Consider the following 17,768-nt stretch of genomic DNA (forward strand, 5'->3'; position numbering starts at 1 on the left):
GATAGTAATAAATTTAAAAGGTAATTTATAATGCATAATACACTTTACCATGTGTTTTAACACATGCCCCTGTTCTGTCTACAAAGTCCATCTTCTCTGTCTTTTGCCTGCTCCACTTTTCTGAAAATCTGTGCTGAAACAGGCTTTTTGGAGTTCTCTCCTTCATGACATCACAAAGGGCAGTAACCCCTCCTCCAGGTGGGTGACACTCCCACAGCTAGGTGTTTGTTCTGCCCTCTGAGTCTTCTTTCTCACTGTTAAACAATTGGGCATGGAGCGAGAAAGCCCGAGCCACCGAAGCCCTTCCTGAGGGGGGCGTGATCAGACGCAGCTCATTTGCATTTAAAGCTACAGACACAGAAACAGCCTGTTCTGAGCAGGGCTGAAATAAAGGGGTTTATAGGCATGATGAAATACAGGATCAGAAATACAAGACACTTCACAGGCATGTTTGGGGAGCTCTGAGACTCATTTAAATGGGTTGAAAAAGAGAATTATATGGGTCCTTCAAGTCCAAACCATCGACGCTGCCAGAGTGAGTGTAGAAACACATCAATAAGAAATGAACAGAGAGAGGCTCAGCTGGCACACAAGGGGTCAAGGCAGAGTTCAGAGGCCAAGTAATGACTCATAGAGGTTGATGATCCTTCAGGACCAATACACACACAGACAATGGAGACAATGGACTTGAATGTAAACACACCAGCACTCACTTCTGGACAGCAGAGATTTAAAGTGAGGTCTGACTCAAAGTGCAACTTATGATGTTGAAAAATAAAGCCAATGTGGAAGTGCAAAGACTAGAGGCTCGCTGCAAAGGCCAAGGGAACCACATAAAATCCCATGTGAAAAACCAGAAATAATGTTGTCTCTTTTCAGAGACAAATGGGTGATGTCACTGAGACTACATCCATGTTATGTATTTGGTCTGGCTGCCAGCAGAGCAGGCAGAAAACGCCAAAGTGTGGATGAAAAAGGGAAAGAATAAAGGACAGACACAGAGAACACATTCTCCCTTAACAAACAAATGACAAATATGGGTATACAGTACAACAAGCAGCCACACTGTTGACTTTCTTCAATAGCAGTGCTGATGAGTATTATTATTCCTCATGTCCACGCTTCCTTTTCTGCAGTTATGAAGAACAGCTGAGACAAACGAGATGCCACTCTTGACTTTAAAAACTGCAGGCCTCTCGAGTAACTGTGCCCTTGTGTGTGTTTGTGTGTGTGTGTGTATCCAAACTTAAATACTGTTATTGAACAAAGTTAATTACAGGGCTGGAGGTCACCCTGCCTAGACACTCACTCTTAACTTCAGAGGTGATTGTATCCTGAACCAGGTGTGTGTGTGTGTGTGTGTGTGTGTGTGTGTGTGTGTGTGTGTGTGTGTGTGTGTGTGTGTGTGTGTGTGTGTGTGTGTGTGTGTGTGTGTGTGTGTGTGTGTGTGTGTGTGTGTGTGTGTGTGTGTGCATGCGTGTGTTAGTGTATGTGTGTGTGTTTGTGACTGTGTGTGTTAAGAGGAAGGAAATGATATAGAAGGGTTCAGGAGCGGATATCCTTTTGTATGTTACACCCCAATATTAATTAATAATTTTAGGCTTTTATGCCGTTATTATAGTCGGGACCGTTGACAGAGCAGAAGCTGTTCTATACCTTTTGTACCCCACTTCAGTGGCTGCTTCTCTGTTCAATGCTTTTTGAGTCATCAAGATGTTAATGCTTTGTGATTTTCTGTGATGTATATGCATATTTAATTTTAACGAAGAAAGCCTGTACATGCATTACAGCCAAGCTGACAACCAGTGAGGGGCTCCCGAGTGTCCACTTGAAGCTGGCTCCAAAAGTTACCTCATCAGGTCCCATGATAAAATGCCAAATTTTACAGCTGACGCAAAAGGTGTTTACGAGCTGGTACAAAAAAATGTTTGGGTTCTGAAAAGTTTGTCACTGTAAGGGGGATTAACCATTTTATGGTCCCTTCTGGTTATATTTAGGAGACGAATTGTTCATAGATGCATAATCAGAAGCGCGTTGGCTCTGACAGGTGAGTGTGTTGTGACTGTTTGTCTGGAGGCTGAATGCCCTCCTCAACCTCCAGCTCTTTGCCTGTTATTAGGTTGACCAACATTAGGTTCAGACAGCATTTTCAAAATGGTGGACACCATCAGTGGGCTTCAGAGTTCATTTCTGCAATAGCCAATGGGTGATGTCACTGAGACTCTTCCATTTACGGTCTCTGCTTTTGCATACACTGCAGGGAGGACACTGTTCCTGTGGGGGCTCTTTTTATGAATGCCTTGTTAGTTAAACTTGTATACTTGAAAAGGAATGCCTATAAAATGCTTGATTGGATCTTTTGTACATGCATTGAATAAGTACCAAAGTGCCAAAGAGAGCAATTCTCTATCTGTAGGAACACAAACTGTTTATATGCATTCATTTTACATGAAGAGCGAGCCTCTTTATGTGAAGGCCTTTTTCTTTAAACAGCAAGTCTCAAAGCTTCCTTTATTCCATTCAAAATAGATGTTCTCTCAAATAGTCCCAGTTTTTATAGAAAACTGTTTAAATGAGCTTGTTTATCACGGTGTCTGTCAGTGACAGTGTGATCCTCTAAGTGAAAAAATATCTTGATCATTTATAGACATGACATGCATTTTTTTTCCCTGCATTTTTTTACAAATAAAAACATGTATAAAATGAACTGGTTAAAGTGTCTGAAGTGTTAAAGCTCGTTTTTTTCTAAAGAAGAGTTCACTTTCTTCATTGAGCAGAGATATCTTTAACAACGGTTTCCCTTCTGATTGTTCTGGTGCTTTCTCTGATGTGCAAACTATTCAAAATAAGTTGATCTGTATATTCATTAAACACATGATTCTTTATCATCACACAGGGTCACTGGCGGTGTCTGTCACTGATATGACGGCTCCCGTGGTCGGATCATCTGGCGGAGTCTACGCTCTGGTCTCTGCACATCTGGCCAATGTAGTAATGGTGCGTTTGTGTGTGTTTAATGTGTGTGTGTGTGTGTGTGTGTGTGTGAAGATGATTATCACATCACTCAGTTGTCCTGTCACTACAGAGCATTGCCTCATTATCAAAGAAGCCTCTTTTTGAGGCCCAGCAGGTGCAGTGTTATCTACAGATGCCATACATTCCTCACATCTCCATCAGCTTCTCCTTTCCAAAAGGTTACAAAGTGTGTGAGCATGTTTGAAAGCCCACCCGACTGCACTCTGTCTGTTGCTCTGTTCAGTCTAGCCGTCCTGCGCTCCCTGACAGACACATTAGGCAAAAAAAACAAAAACAAAAAAACACACTGAAGTGAAGCTCTATGAAGTCAAATAATCAATTATGTGCTAAATTCTTATGGTCATGTGCAAGAGTACGCCCTCCTCTCTGCTAAAATGATATTATCTAACACAGCAAGGACAGATTGGGGGTCAGAGTGTCTCTGGGGCTTTCACGATTGACATGAATTGAGACAGAGGGCCAATCTCATGCAATACGTCGTCTGTAAAGAGAACTTGACCTTTCTCACACAGTGTGTTCTGTCTATGTTATGAGAATGTTCATAAAAATGCTCCTTCTTTTCTTCATCTCTCTTTTTCTGCAGAACTGGTCGGGAATGAAGTGTCAGTTTAAGTTATTTCGGATGGCCATGGCTCTTGTTTGCAGTAAGTCTGAATAAAGATACCACATGCCCTTTTCAACTCTGCTTAGCACATGTGAACGGAAGACTTTTGGTCTGCTGTTCATATCAGTTCATCTCAGAATGACTCACACAGATGAGGTTCCTCACATGAGGAGAATCTTTTCACACAGCAGTAATTGATTCTAAAACAGCATATGACAAGAGCAAAGTTTTGTAAAAGTGGGTCCAAACTTTTAATGAATACATATCTGTTATTTTGTCCCTTTTCATAGTTTGAATCATTTAGATTGTTAGTGAATCTGTCATTTTGTGAGTCTTGATCATAGACTATACAAAGAATGGACAGCACAAAAGTGGGAGAGAAGTGAAGCCAAAAGGTTTAGAGCTCCCCCTGCTGTCTGGCTACAGTATATGTCATAATCTCCACCCCTTCATGTTAATAGATGGAGCATGGGAAACATTAAAACTGAAATACCCGCAAAAAGAATGTTCTAGGCAGTCCTTATCATACTGATTCATGCCCAAGTAGTACATTTTCTGAAAAGTTATGTTTTGTTAGTGATTAGATGTGAAAAAGAGCATCACTTCATGATTGACAGCTGTGTTGACGAATGTAAATCCTGCAATATTCTCTATGAGACGAGCAGAATAGAGTAGGAACGGAACATTTATGAAGACTAGAACGAGTCACTGAACTTTGCATTAACTTGAATGTCTGCTTTAAAATGACACACAAATGAGTTCTGATGAAGACTGTATAGACCTGAGGGCACTTTACCATTTTCTTGGTAAGTTAAATGTGTGCTTTGGTTAGCTGGTGGAGTCTGGTGGAGTCTGCGGCTCCATCAGCCCCCTTCTGCATGTCGTTGCTCCAAAAGATGTAAAACAGTGCAAGACATTAGTCAGCGCCTGTCCCTGGGGGTAATTTGGCTTTATTTTGTACATCAAAAGAAAATGGAGACGTGTTGTCCGTGTGTCTATATATACAGTCTGTGGTCTGAACCACAAAATGTGTTTCTGTTTTCACATATTGTTCGGTAGAGATGTGGCTTTGAGCCAGGAATTCCAGATATTCAAAGAAAAACAAAAACGGAAGATCATGATAAGCTTAAATCAACAGAAGCCTCCTTGCCTTTCCAAAGTTATTGATGGGATTTCTGTAAAAAGATCAAATTGGAGCCCTGTCTCCACTGGATTAAAGCATATAGGCTCACAATTCTTGCAGTCTGTCTGTCCAGTCAAAAAGTCAGTCGCACATGTAAAACTGTGTTTTTCATTTCTCTTTATTTTCTTTATTTCTGTTTATTTTCTGCACTGTGAGATGCCTTTGTAATTTTATTAACATCCTAAGAGATCTCACAGAAAAAACATATTAAATATTTTGCATCTAAAAGAAGAATTTGTTTTGTTAAATAGTTCAGTTAATCATCTGGAGCTCCATATGTTCTACATATTTACACCTGTTTATTTTGTCTCCTTCTTCTTGCACACAGTGAGCGTAGAGTTTGGTCGGGCGGTGTGGCTGCGCTTCTACCCTCCGGCATTCCCTCCATGCCCCAACCCCAGCTTCGTAGCTCACCTGGGAGGGGTGGTGGTGGGTCTGACTCTGGGTGTGGTAGTCCTACAGAACTATGAGCAGCGGCTCCAGGAGCAGTCCCTGTTTTGGATCTTCTTCAGTGTCTACACCCTGTTTGTGCTTTGTGCTGTGTTCTGGAACATCTTTGCCTACAGCTTGCTTGACGTGCGGCTCCCCCCACCACCATGACTCCATATTTAGTCCTCCATCTGTAAATCCTAGACTGCCTGGTTGGATGAGCCTACTCGGCCTTCGTGTTCTGAGCCTAATCGTGGGGGGATCAAAGCTGCCTGATGGGCCCCTGACATGCAGCGGATTTTTGTGGTCAGTCTCATCATAAGCACAGCCTTTCTGCTTCGTTCTGCTAACATCCTCCACCTGCTCTTTGTCTGGATCTCTGTTGGATGTTTGCCTCAAGAGTATCGGCCAGTGTGGGACATATGTTGAATATCACTGCGTTGACTAATGAGAAGCCTCAGAGCTAACACAGTCCTGTCTACATGGCTTGACCTTCTCTGCCTCTTTTTCCTTAATCCAACAGTGCCTTCTCAAGGAGACGGCCACCTGATGAAAGTGTTTCTGCAAAGTTGCCTCTTTTGCTTACTCAGGGTAGTGAAACCCTGCAGTACAAACTATTTTAGGTTACAGATGTACCTGGAAACCCTGTAATCTACCTGCAACATCATCATCAGTATGAGGTAGAAGGTCGAGGCTTAGTCAGTGTTTTGTCATCGTTACAAGCAGCTCATAAGCATAAGAGTGTAGATTTGACAGACGACAAGACAGCTAAACATCTGTACGGTACACAACATAGAGAGAACAGAGTATATAACTGCAACTGTTATTATTAAAGCAGCTTTGACAGAAAGTGTGGGTTATGTATTCAGTGCTGCCTTCAGGATCTGGCACTTCCCCAGAGAAGGATTAATTTAAATGTGTCTTTTTTATGTTTGTGTGTTTGTGAATATGTGTGTGTGTGTGTGTGTGTGTGTGTGTGTGTGTGTGTGTGTGTGTGTGTGTGTGTGTGTGTGTGTGTGTGTGTGTGTGTGTGTGTGTGTGTGTGTGTGTGTGTGTGTGTGTGTGTGTGTGTGTAAAGAAAGACACGATTGTACCAGTGTGTGTGCACGGATTAGAAGTGAAGCATAAGTGCCATTCAGACTTTAAGCTTTCTAAAATGATGCCAAAACAAGGGGATGAGCAACATCCCAGGAAAAGAATTGCTTTGTGTAAGAAACAGTTTCATTAACTTTCACAGGATTAAGTTGAATGTAACAAATAATGTTTGTGATCTCTGTCGAATCTTTCACTGACCCAGACGTGCAGTCAAATTGTTGTCATTTTGTGTTCCCTTCAGGCATTTAAAACGAATTGTACAATGGCTGAAAATGTGGATGAAGTGTCAATACATTTTTTATGAATTATATGAGTTAATGGATTAAGGAAAGTGGGACTAAGCTAACGAAAACAAACCATGGGGACATTGGAGAATTCTGAATAAACCGAGTATCTTTCTCATTACCAAATGCAGAGGGTCACACATGTCTGACCTCGACCACATTGTTGGCCTGTTATTTAGTCGGCGACGGGGCAGACGGGTCAGAGCTCCTGTCATAACTTTGATTGTTAACTGATTGAATCGGGATAGAGAAACGACCCCAGCCTGAAGCTGTGAGTCTTTAACTGTACTGAACTTTAACCTCATGTTACACTGGTAACTGCTTCGCACAAACATTATTAATATTATTCATTATAAACAGATTCATATTTTAACATGCTTTGGCAGTGTATGTTTCTTTTTTACTCTGTGAGACCAGTATGTTGTGCAAAGAGTTTTGTTGTGAGATATTAGTTGTTTCCTGTATGTATCCTATTTAAAAATAAAAATAAAAATGGCTCAAAGATGGTTTAGGATTGTATAGGGCTATGACATAAAAACTGAATGAGGGGTAAATCAATGGTAATATTTTAACATTGTGCATATTTTGTAGATTTGATATGTACATACTGGAGTACATTAAACAGTTTTATATAGAACACACAAGGGAAATCTTTGGATTTATTATTGCTTCCATCAGATACTGTACATAAGGTTGGTATACGGTGAATAATGCCTTTTGTGTGATATTACTGTAAGTGAGAAACAACAGAGAATGTGCTAAGGGTGCTTGTTATTTCTCTCATCTGTATGAATAGACAATGGTGAAAGAAAAATGTGGTCCATTTGTCCTGCCACAAAACCTCCCTTTCAGCCTGTCACACATGATAGCACACCCAAATAGGAATTTTATCTGATATTCAGGGACTTTTCATTCTGCAAAGAGAAGTGTTAAAAACCAAGATCTGAAGCCTACATCTAAAAATGACATTATACATTCAAACTGTAAAACCGAAGGCACACGTCAACGTGATCAATGAAATGTGTAAGCTCTCAAGAATCAGCCATAATTCATTCGGAGAAGGGACCCCTTAAGCTGTCGCTAAACATCTTCTCCGTCTAACCTGTCCAGCCATATGGAGAGTAGCGGCTTTGAAAGCACACAATGAAAAATTCATCAGGCACCCTCAGTTGTCTCTCCTTCATAAATCTCCAATTTCAGAGGTAATCATTCACCTTGGTGAGAAAGAGACGACAAGTGAGGCTGCAGAAAAAGGGAAATCTGTCTGAATGCATTTGAAAGTACCTCTGCACTTTTGTACTGCCCACTGAGAGCAACATTTGTTTTTACAATCACATCCAGGTTAATATGCATTTCAGATCTTTTTTTTTAGGTGCATTTAACAATGGGGAGGGGGGTAATAAAAGGACATTTACTAGATGACGATGAGAGTTGGATTATTGGTGTCATCTTTATTTGTTTTGTCACCCTACTTTTTCAGCATTTGTGTGTCCCCTTACTGAATAAGCAGAAATGGCTCTGATGTCAAAGAAAATGCAGTTTGGCAAAGGTTTTCTCCGACTTCCCTCCTAAACACTCAGTGATAGCAACGTGAGGGACAATATTTGTAAGACGATGTCTCCATCAAGTGGACAATGGTCACATAAACTGTAGCATGTGAAAAAGATGTTTCGCGCAAGTCCGGAGCAAAACGGAAAATCTTTTCTGAGAAATAACACGGCGTTTATCCTGTCGGAGGGAGACATTATGTAGTTTCTACAACAACAAAAAACCCATTTGTTTAAATATAAACGTTTTCAGGAACCGGCGGATTGTTGTTTTTCCAGAAATAACAATTTATAATTCCAATTTTAAAACAACAGCTGAGTGCAATATTGTTATGTAACTTTCATTCAGCTAAGTCCACGCTATTTGAACATGGGAAACGTGGATTTATTTTTCTGCAGACTTTGCAACCAAACAGCGACACTCGATATGCTGTTACAAGTTTTTTTTAAGTCATGCAGTAAAATATTCACAAATACTAAACGTAAACCTGAAACTGAAGCTAGAAACAGAAACAGCTAGAAGCTCATTGAAGGTGCAATTTTGCAGCTCATTTCCCGAACTGCTGTTGCGACCTTAGAATCAATAATTGTTTCGACTTGAGCAGGTGTTCGCGTATATTTCACTCCTGGGGAACTCGTTTTTCCCCCCGATATGTCCGATGTCACGTGACTGCCCCAACTAAAAGAGGCGTGTTTGCGTCGTGACGTAGCTCTGTCTTTCGCGAGTCTCCCCCCTACAAACTTCCTTCTCCTGCTCAGCGCCATTTTCGGCGTTGTCACGGGACAACAGCATGCCGTTGTCAAACAGATAATAAGACCAGTGTTTAAAGTTGTGAGACCTCTTTTCCGCTATCCTATAAAATGGGACGAAAAAAGAAGAAGCAGATGAAGCCATGGTGCTGGTATCCTTTTGACTGACCGGCTAAAAAAAAAACGGAGCTGAAGGATTTAGCATTTAGCTCGACAAACAGAGAGAAGGCCTCACCGTGGATCGTCTGTCCACAGCTAACGCTAGTTTACTCATTAGACTAAGACAGTTGATGTGATTTTAATGAGTTATGTTAGTCAAACTATGCTTATTGGTAGACATTTGGCATTTACATTGTGTCATGTTAAGCAGACTGTGCTTAATTTACGTTGAAGAGGATTTTTAACCGTCTCGTCGCCTGCCTTGTTAGCTACATTAGCCAGCGTTAATGATTTAAGCTTCAATGTACTGTGGTGTCAGCTTTATTTTGAGGTTAATTTATGAATGATTTAGTGCCACAGTAATCTAAGTGCTGCATTAAAAAGACTTTCAGTGTTGCCTGGTAGTTCAACACATTTGTTGTTCTGTCCGTGTTTCCGGTTTTGCACACGTAATCCTTAACTCCTTTATGCAAGGTACTGTAATCGCGATTTTGACGATGAAAAGATCCTCATTCAGCATCAGAAGGCAAAGCATTTCAAATGCCATATTTGCCACAAGAAGTTGTACACGGGCCCAGGCTTGGCCATCCATTGCATGCAGGTGGGTTTCTTTACTTTTTGCTGTTTGTATACCATATTAAGTAAGCACACAAGCTCTGGTGTGTTTCAGTATATCCTGTATCATTGTGTAAATAAAGGGCTGTCGGGTACTATATGGGGGATGAAAGCATCCCACTTGCTCATAGCAGTTTCTACACTTTTTTTGTTAATTGGAGCCGTTTATATTCCCTGTTTTCCGGGGAGGGGGGGTGTAGCTACTGTAACAGTATCCTTGTTATGGCAGTGTGCACTGGCTTACCCTGCATGTGTTTCAGGTGCACAAAGAAACCATCGACAGCGTCCCAAATGCGATCCCTGGAAGAACAGACATCGAGCTTGAGATCTACGGTATGGAGGGGATTCCAGAGAAAGACATGCAGGAAAGAAGACGGACGCTAGAACAGAAATCACAAGGTGCGCACCCTAAAATTCACTCGTAACCGGCTTCTTTACTAAAGTGTTAATGTCATTTTGTTAAGGGATCTTTACTTGGATCCTAAAGGGTTAATAAAGTAATAATTTAGTTCAGATAAAGGAAGTGAGGCACAGTGTCCATACTGACTATTTATGTCTCTATATGTCTATTTTGTTTCTTTAAGTATTGTAATCTGCCTCATTAAGCTAAGAAGCTTTGGCTGATTGACTTTTCCTAAAGCATTTAGGATGAGCATGACCTTTCTGTTTTCAGAGAGCCAAAAGAAGAAGTCAAATCAGGATGACTCTGATGAAGACGACGATGACGATGATGAAGCAGGACCATCAGTACAGCAGGTCGCTGCTGTGCAGCCCCAGGCAAGCTACTCCGCGCCAATGGCCCAGCTTGGGATGCCTCCTGTGGCTGGGGCTCCTGGGATGCACCCTGGAGGATATCAAGGCAAGGCGCTTTTAATTAATGGAAGGATGTTAGAAATAACAACAACTGTGTTATGATGAGAATGATGTCTGTGTGTGATTGTGTGGAGTTGTAAACGAATGTCCTTTCACTCTTTTTTTCAGGGATGCCTCCAATTATGCCCGGCGTTCCTCCCATGATGCATGGCATGCCTCCTTCAATGCATGGGATGCCACCAGGGTAAGAGCAATCTTATAAACTCTGTTTTATGATCCAGCTTCAGTTGAATTCTATATTAACCTTTGCTGTGCAGATGTCTGTTTGAAAAGCTACTCTTTTTTTAAAATGAATTTAGTATATGACCCAAACCCATTCACATTCGAACTTTTTTTGTTTGCTAATGTCAGTGTATGATGCCAAACAAATAACAAAGCACACGTCATACAGTTTTTCTTCAAAATGCTTTCACACTGTTCATGAAGAAACACGAGCAGGAAGAAGAAACACTTAAATACCTTCTCCTTTCTGGATAACATTCGTTACTGTTCATCCAGAATCAGATGGCTAACCCGTTGACCCATTCAAACATACAACTTTAGCTCTCTGTGTGTGAGTCCTTTCTTTTCTTACTTTGGTTACAGGAGTAATATTCATTGATTGTTTTCACTCTTTGCAGGATGATGCCGATGGGTGGAATGATGCCCCCCATGATGCCAGGGATGCCTGGTTTACCCCCCGGTGAGTTGTGTTCATATATCGTTCAGAGGAGTGATTTAAACTACTTCTAATTATATTGAAAGAAAAGTTGTGTTCATGCCCTTTAAAGCTTACCTATTTGAAACTCTACGTCAGTGATTTTTACAACTTCTGGATTCTACTTCCTTTATTGTTATTGTGTTACTCTTGATGTGCCTTCAATGTTACAGTGGAAGTTTAATTTGAACCTTTTTGGTTGATTGTGCAGGAATGCCCCCTCACATGGCTCCCAGACCGGGGATGCCTCACATGGTCCCAGCCCCTGCAGTAGGAGCAATCCCCAGTCGACCGACAGCACCAGCAGCTCAGCCTGCGGTCACCAAACCTCTCTTTCCAAGTGCAGCACAGGTAGGCATCACATAGTTCACAAGAACACACTCTGACCGGAGGGTGCTCCAGACCTTCTTGTTTGTTGTAACATTTCTGTCATGCTCTATAATAACCTGTCATTTCATCTCTGTTTTTATTATGAGATGTTGCATATTTATTTTATTAACTATTTATTTTAGCATTTGATTAGGAACAAGTCGATCACACCTTACGTTTCATTTGCAGAACAATCTCACACTAGCAAAGTTATCCCGCACCGTGCTTCAGCACGATTGTCCCCACTCCCCCGCCGGCCTGTAGCCACGCCGCTCCAAGACTAACCAGGCTTGACCATGCTTGTTTCTTGAGCATAATGTTGTTAATCCAACAAGTAATTATGAGCAGGCTTAGTTTACGTCACAGGTGGATTCAAAAATAAATAAAATAAAAGGATGTGCAGTCGGGCTTGCACATCGGAGAACAACACAGAGACCATGACAGCTTCTACTGACTTCATGGCTTATTTCGAGTAATTTTAGTCGCTTAAAGCCAGAACACTCGGGGTTTGTTGATAATGAAAGCTGTCGATGCTGTGTAACCGCGTGCTTGAACTGTACCGCACAGGAAGACACCAGCCACATTAACTTAAGCAGCTAGGCAACGGTTGATTATGGAAACTCACCACCAACTGTACTGTGAGGTCTACTGCAGGTGCTGTACATGTGAATGACAGCGCTGTGTGAGAATTAAAAAGACGTGGTGGACACCCAGAGGTTCTAATCCATCAAAATGACACACAGCCTTCAGACTTTACTGTCTTCGTTGAGAAGAGAAAAAAAAAAGCATCACAGATAGAAAACCTCTGAGAAGCTTGGGCTGGGTCAGGATTGACATGTTTTTGTTTTTTAACCATCTTAACAGCATTTTGCTAACACAGCATCTCTGATGCCCTGGTTCTTAATTTTCTGTCTGTCTGTCTGTCTCCCTCCTGACTTATTTCCTTTAGCCATCACTGTTATATACAGTAGTGTGTTTTCTTTTCATTATTCGGTTGGGTAGATTATGTGGACACATCAATGCCAATGCTGTGATCTCCTTTCCACCATGCTGCAGATGGGCTCTGCTGTTCATAGCAGCACAGCTGCTGCTTCCTCTCCACCTGCAGACCTTCAGTCTGTCTCCTCCCAGCCTTCCTTTCCTAACATGCCACAAGTACGCTCACAGACAGGACTTTGACTTGGGCTGTGGCAGCTGCATGTTGCTTATCCTTAACCTCTGCCTCTAAATTCCTCAGTGGGCTGATCACTAACCACATTAGTCGTATCAGACTGAGCACTTAGGCAATAACGTCAGTGTCACAGGATGTTTCCTCGATGACTGACATCATCCTTACCTGAGCTTTAGAACTGTGCATGTTGCTTTATTATTACACAGTAAAGCTAAATAAAAGTGACTCTTAGTTTGCATCACCTTCTGTCCTCTAAAGCATGAAATGTCCAATAACTCCTCATCATGCTTTGAAATGACTGTGTGTGCTGCAGCTTACCATGACATACACTCCTGAGGATCTGAGTTTGATCATAAATTCATCATCTTTGATCTAAAGGTTCAGAGTCATTTCAAAGAAGACGATGCTCTACGAAATGCTAAAGTTTGTACCTCGACTGTTTATTGTTCAGTGATGTCATTCACATGTCTAATCGAAGTGTAGGCGATCTTCTTTAAAGTGATGTTGAACATTTCTCATGTTTCTAAAAGCGACCCCGCTGTAGAACAGACACTAGTTATCTTAAGGATACCACCACTGGACTATTAGGTCTACTTGTTTCTGTCCTCGTGTTTACACCTGATTGAAGCGTGATGTCAGCGGTTCGGACTGAGCCTGTCACTCACCTGTATCGTGTCTTTGCACAGGCCCAGCAGAGCACTTCAGGAGCCGCAGCTTCAAACTCGCACAGTACATCGGCCTCCATCGAGCCACCCAAAGCAACATTCCCTGCCTACACCCAACCCTCTGTCTCTTCCTCCTCTTCCACTTCTTCTTCTAACCCCTCTAGCAGCATTGTGGCCAAACCCCCGGCCACAGTGCCCACTAAGCCCGCCACCCTCACCACCACGAGTGCAACTAGTAAGTTGATCCACCCTGATGAGGATATCTCACTGGTAAGTTGCTTGAGCTTTCTATTTTGCCCTTTTCACAGTAAGTAATGACTGATACATACGATAGTTCATTTCAGATAGATACCGCAACATTTATATTTTCAGTCTGGTTATGACGATTATTATCGAGCGCAGTATGACGGTTAAAGAACATGTGCCTTGTGTCAAGTGAAGCATGTATGTTTGCATATCCTTACTCTGTCTTAGTAGCTTCTCCTTTTGTTTTACGTTGAAGAATGAAACTGAACTTTAATGTCCTTGATGTGAGATCAGGGCACGTCTGTATCGGTACCCAATTCCCCCCATCATTTTTCTTGTGAGTGTCTGCGGGGCGTGGCAGTGTTTCCTTAAGCCTGAACGTTTGCGTTGTGTGTTGTCCTTTCCAGGAAGAGATGAAGGCCCAGTTGCCTCGTTACCAGCGTCTCGTACCGCGGCCGGGTCAGGCCCACGCTGCTGCACCCTCGGTGGCGGCTGTGGGCAGTATAATGCCACCACAGCAGGGCATGCCACCCCAGCAGCCCGGCATGAGGCATCCCATGCATGGTGAGGAAAGGCTTGTTAGGACGGCTGAATGTGCTTCAGCAGGTCTTTCATGCAGTACTAAAATTATTATACTTTGAATTAACTGTGGCCACTGTTTTCAGTTTTCAAGGCCAAATGACTTTAATTTAATGACATTTCAGTTTTAGAATCACACACGGGACCGTTCTATAGGATACTTGATATACTGTCCACTGATGGCAGCCTTTAACAATTACAAGCACAGCATGACATCATACGTATGAGACAATTTCGTTCATTTTCATGCGTGAAGCCTGTTGAGTTGTTGCCATGGCACCCAGCATTAGTGAGCTGCTGCCGTATTTGCTTTGACAGGTGCATATTTATCAGGATATTTACTGTTCAGCTCTTAGATGTTGACATGTATGTTGTGATCTTAAACATCGTCACTCAAATAATTCGATTTTTAAAGGACTAATGCAACGTTTTTAATAACATCCATCACTTACAAACTGCATCAAAGCCAGTTGTTACACCTCTCTCCCTGTGCTCTCTCTCTCTCTGCAGGTCAGTATGGCGCTCCTCCTCAGGGCATGCCAAGCTACATGCCTGGAGGGATGCCTCCATATGGGCAGGGTCCTCCTATGGTCCCCCCGTACCAGGGAGGCCCTCCCATGGGCATGAGGCCGCCCGTCATGTCTCCGGCAGGACGCTACTGAAGCAGCAAAGCAGCCACCACATTAGGTTTGAGGTTAACACCTTTCTCTCATCCTTGTGCTTTTTCAAACCTAGCTGCGAGCAAAGAGCATTGAGACCAGTGGTGGTGAAGACAAACCTAATTTGCTAGCACACATGGACACTTAATGTACCGACTTTATTGGAAAACACCACATAAGTTCCTGAAAGCTATTCTGTTGTGATTTGATTTCATGCGAGGATATATTCTTCTCCCCATAGGTTTCACTCAGGTTAGAGAAGTGAAGTGTGTTAAAATGGTTCATATTTCTTTTGAAGCTGCTGGAGTTTCATGAACGTACCAACCCCTTACAAAGGCAAGTTTCTCTTGTAAACATTTGACTCATTTTCTTTTGTTGATTTTCTCCGTAGTCTGATTGAGGCCCTCACAGCACGCTTAGGTGCTGTTGGACTTGCGTCCCCAACCTTGGTTGGTGAGGGTCTCAGTGATAAATATGATTCCAACTATGTAGTGTTACAAATGAATGCTTCATCAGTCTCTAGCTTTAGTCTTATTTCAGGTTTGTTTTAATATTTTCTGCACAAAAGGGTTCCTGTACGCATCCTTTGTAATGTTTTATGAATCTGTTGTAATAAAATTCATCTTGAAATCCAATGCTGGTTTGTCCTGACGTACGTGGAGGTGAGTGATGAAGGTTTGTACTGGTGTAGAAATGTTACAGCTTCTCTCATCGGGTATTTCAAAACAAGTTTGCCATCATCTCTTTTTTTTTTTTTTATCTTCCACGATCTTAATAAAGAAAAGGACATGTTTACACTATATATACTAGATGTATACAAAATTTGACTGTGCTGCTCCGCACCGCTTCATTGTCTTTTTAAATCATGTGAACCATCAGCCTGATCAAAGATGGTGGCCAACTTGTGCTGTCAGGTGCATGTAACTTCATATTTAGGATTAAACGATACTTGAAGATATTGAGCTCTTTTATTTCTATGAAGAAGGATCTGAATCTGACCTCTGATCCACTAACTGTTCTTCTGTACACACACATCAGTAGTAGAACATGCATGAACCTTTTAGTGTCATTTCCTAATGCCATGTTCCCATAATGCACTGCAGGGGTTGAACTCAAAGAGAAGACCCTCAGCAATACAGAAGCTGTGTTCACTTCCCAGCAGGTGAAGCTCTTTTCTCACTATTTGCTCCATTTCTTAAGGATGTAGCCTGATTTCTTTGAAGCTTTTCCCCTCTGTACTCGACTCTTCAGTGACATTTCTGTTTTTAATGGAACATGGTCGTCTCCGATGATTGTCCAACAAACGTTTAACTGAGCCACAGTCACATCCAGCGTCTCCTCCCTGTATGCTGCAGCATCTAGAAAGTAACATTTCATGATGTGAGGTATTAAAGAAGAGTTTCTCTGCTTCTGTATGGAAGAAGAAAAGTACTTAGACGCTACCTTGTTTTTACACAAGTGTCAGATGAACGAGGAAAAACGGCTTCACTCGTTTGGTTTTTACTGCAGCAGCAGTTTGTCTTGCTGAGTGGTTTGTTCTCAGTATTCACTTTATCATCACTCATTACTCTCTCAAACAGGAAGTGATCTCTGAGTAAATAAACCAGACACTTCAAACAAACATTTGACTCTTGTGCCAACATAAAGCAAACTCTAATCGTAACCAGTATTGAGTGTGGCACACCTTTTCCTCTGACTCATATCACTTACTGCTCTGTATTTGTTTTTGTTGTCTGTAGCCCATCCATATCAGCCTTTAAACCCACTCAGCTGGCATGACAGGTCAGTTAAACCCAGTAAGTACCTGATGTTTGTTCCGGTCTGTCCTGTACCTCTGGATCATAGACTTTCAATGACGTGATGTATTCAAGTGTGTGTAAACAACTGTACGAGAGAATTCACTTCCACTGGGAGGCATATTGAAATAAAATGTTGATTTAGTTAATAAAAAGGTATTAAAATGTCAGATGTGTTGTGGTCAGAGGTGAACAGACATGGTAAGTCCTCAGCTACGGCCTTGAAGGTTGTTTATGTGACGAGTTAGTTCAGTCTGAAGAAGCAAACTCTTCCTGTTCTCTGGTCGTGTTTACTGCAGCTGGCCTGTGGTGACATTCAGTTAGGTGAGGTAAAAAAGCAAAAACATTTTTTTACATATTTGAGTTTGAGAGGCCGAGATATCCTGACCTGATTCAAGGTAGTGGTTAACCTTTAAAAAAAAAACATCTGGAGGATGTTTGCAGACTTGAACACATCGATGTTTAAATTCTCCTGTGTGATATTTACACAGAGGATACACCACAGTCTTTACGTTACATATGAATCAACTGTAAGGATATTTAATTCAACTCTACTGTTCAGTCTGCTCTTCGAAAAAACACTTGCATTGATTAACCTGTAGAGTTTGAAAAAGTTTTCCTGACCACTTCAGTCCTCTCTGACACTTGAGCTCTTTGTTCAGAGATGAAGCTGCTCCTGTAGCTGATAGTTTAGTTTCTCTCAGGTTTGAGATTCTGTCTTCACCTCACAGAATTTAAAAAAAAAAAGCTGTATCATAAAAAACAAAGCCCTTGTGTATTTTATAGCTGAGCTGTTGTGAAGGTCTGGGGACAGAAATGAATAGTAATGACCAAGGACCACAGAGAGAAGAACAGGTTTGTTTTCTACAGCTGAACTGACTCCCACAAATGTTTGACTGTACTGAAGCATTGAGGTTTGGAAAGTTGTAACTATCATCCAGAAAACGGCACGACTGAAAATGTAACCTTCAACAATGACAAACTTTGTTCTCTTAATAAAAAATAATTTCA

At 41.7% G+C, this 17,768-nt stretch overlaps 2 protein-coding genes and 1 long non-coding RNA gene across 8 annotated transcripts in view; 2 read left to right on the forward strand and 1 right to left on the reverse strand.

Annotated features, from left to right (window-relative positions):
* The window catches only part of rhbdl3 (rhomboid, veinlet-like 3), a 55,297-nt gene extending 47,184 nt beyond the window's left edge, over positions 1-8,113 (forward strand). For 3 of the 6 annotated variants that reach the window (XM_079372713.1, XM_079372717.1, XM_079372718.1), the window contains 4 exons: positions 2,897-2,997; positions 3,620-3,680; positions 5,152-6,224; positions 6,331-8,113. In XM_079372713.1, coding sequence (XP_079228839.1) covers positions 2,897-2,997; positions 3,620-3,680; positions 5,152-5,423 — 434 coding nt within the window. In that variant the 3' untranslated portion in view covers positions 5,424-6,224; positions 6,331-8,113. Of the gene's footprint in view, positions 1-2,896; positions 2,998-3,619; positions 3,681-5,151; positions 6,233-6,330 lie in introns of all 6 variants that reach the window. The other 3 variants (XM_079372715.1, XM_079372714.1, XM_079372716.1) reach the window with 3 other exon arrangements.
* A 771-nt stretch (positions 8,114-8,884) lies between these two features.
* On the forward strand, positions 8,885-15,596 carry znf207b (zinc finger protein 207, b). Its single transcript, XM_079337481.1, has 10 exons — positions 8,885-9,080; positions 9,562-9,688; positions 9,963-10,101; positions 10,376-10,561; positions 10,684-10,759; positions 11,196-11,257; positions 11,484-11,623; positions 13,499-13,747; positions 14,131-14,287; positions 14,813-15,596. Exons 1-10 carry the CDS (start codon positions 9,040-9,042, stop codon positions 14,962-14,964), a joined length of 1,329 nt encoding a protein of 442 aa, XP_079193607.1. The 5' UTR covers positions 8,885-9,039; the 3' UTR covers positions 14,965-15,596.
* On the reverse strand, positions 15,327-17,768 carry LOC306819871. The gene is made up of 2 exons (XR_013778618.1): positions 16,237-17,768; positions 15,327-16,129 (listed from the first exon to the last, which is right to left on the reverse strand). It is a non-coding gene; the product is annotated as an uncharacterized lncRNA (long non-coding RNA).

Source organism: Symphodus melops (assembly GCF_947650265.1).
Source record: "Symphodus melops genome assembly, chromosome: 2".
Taxonomy (NCBI): domain Eukaryota; kingdom Metazoa; phylum Chordata; class Actinopteri; order Labriformes; family Labridae; genus Symphodus; species Symphodus melops.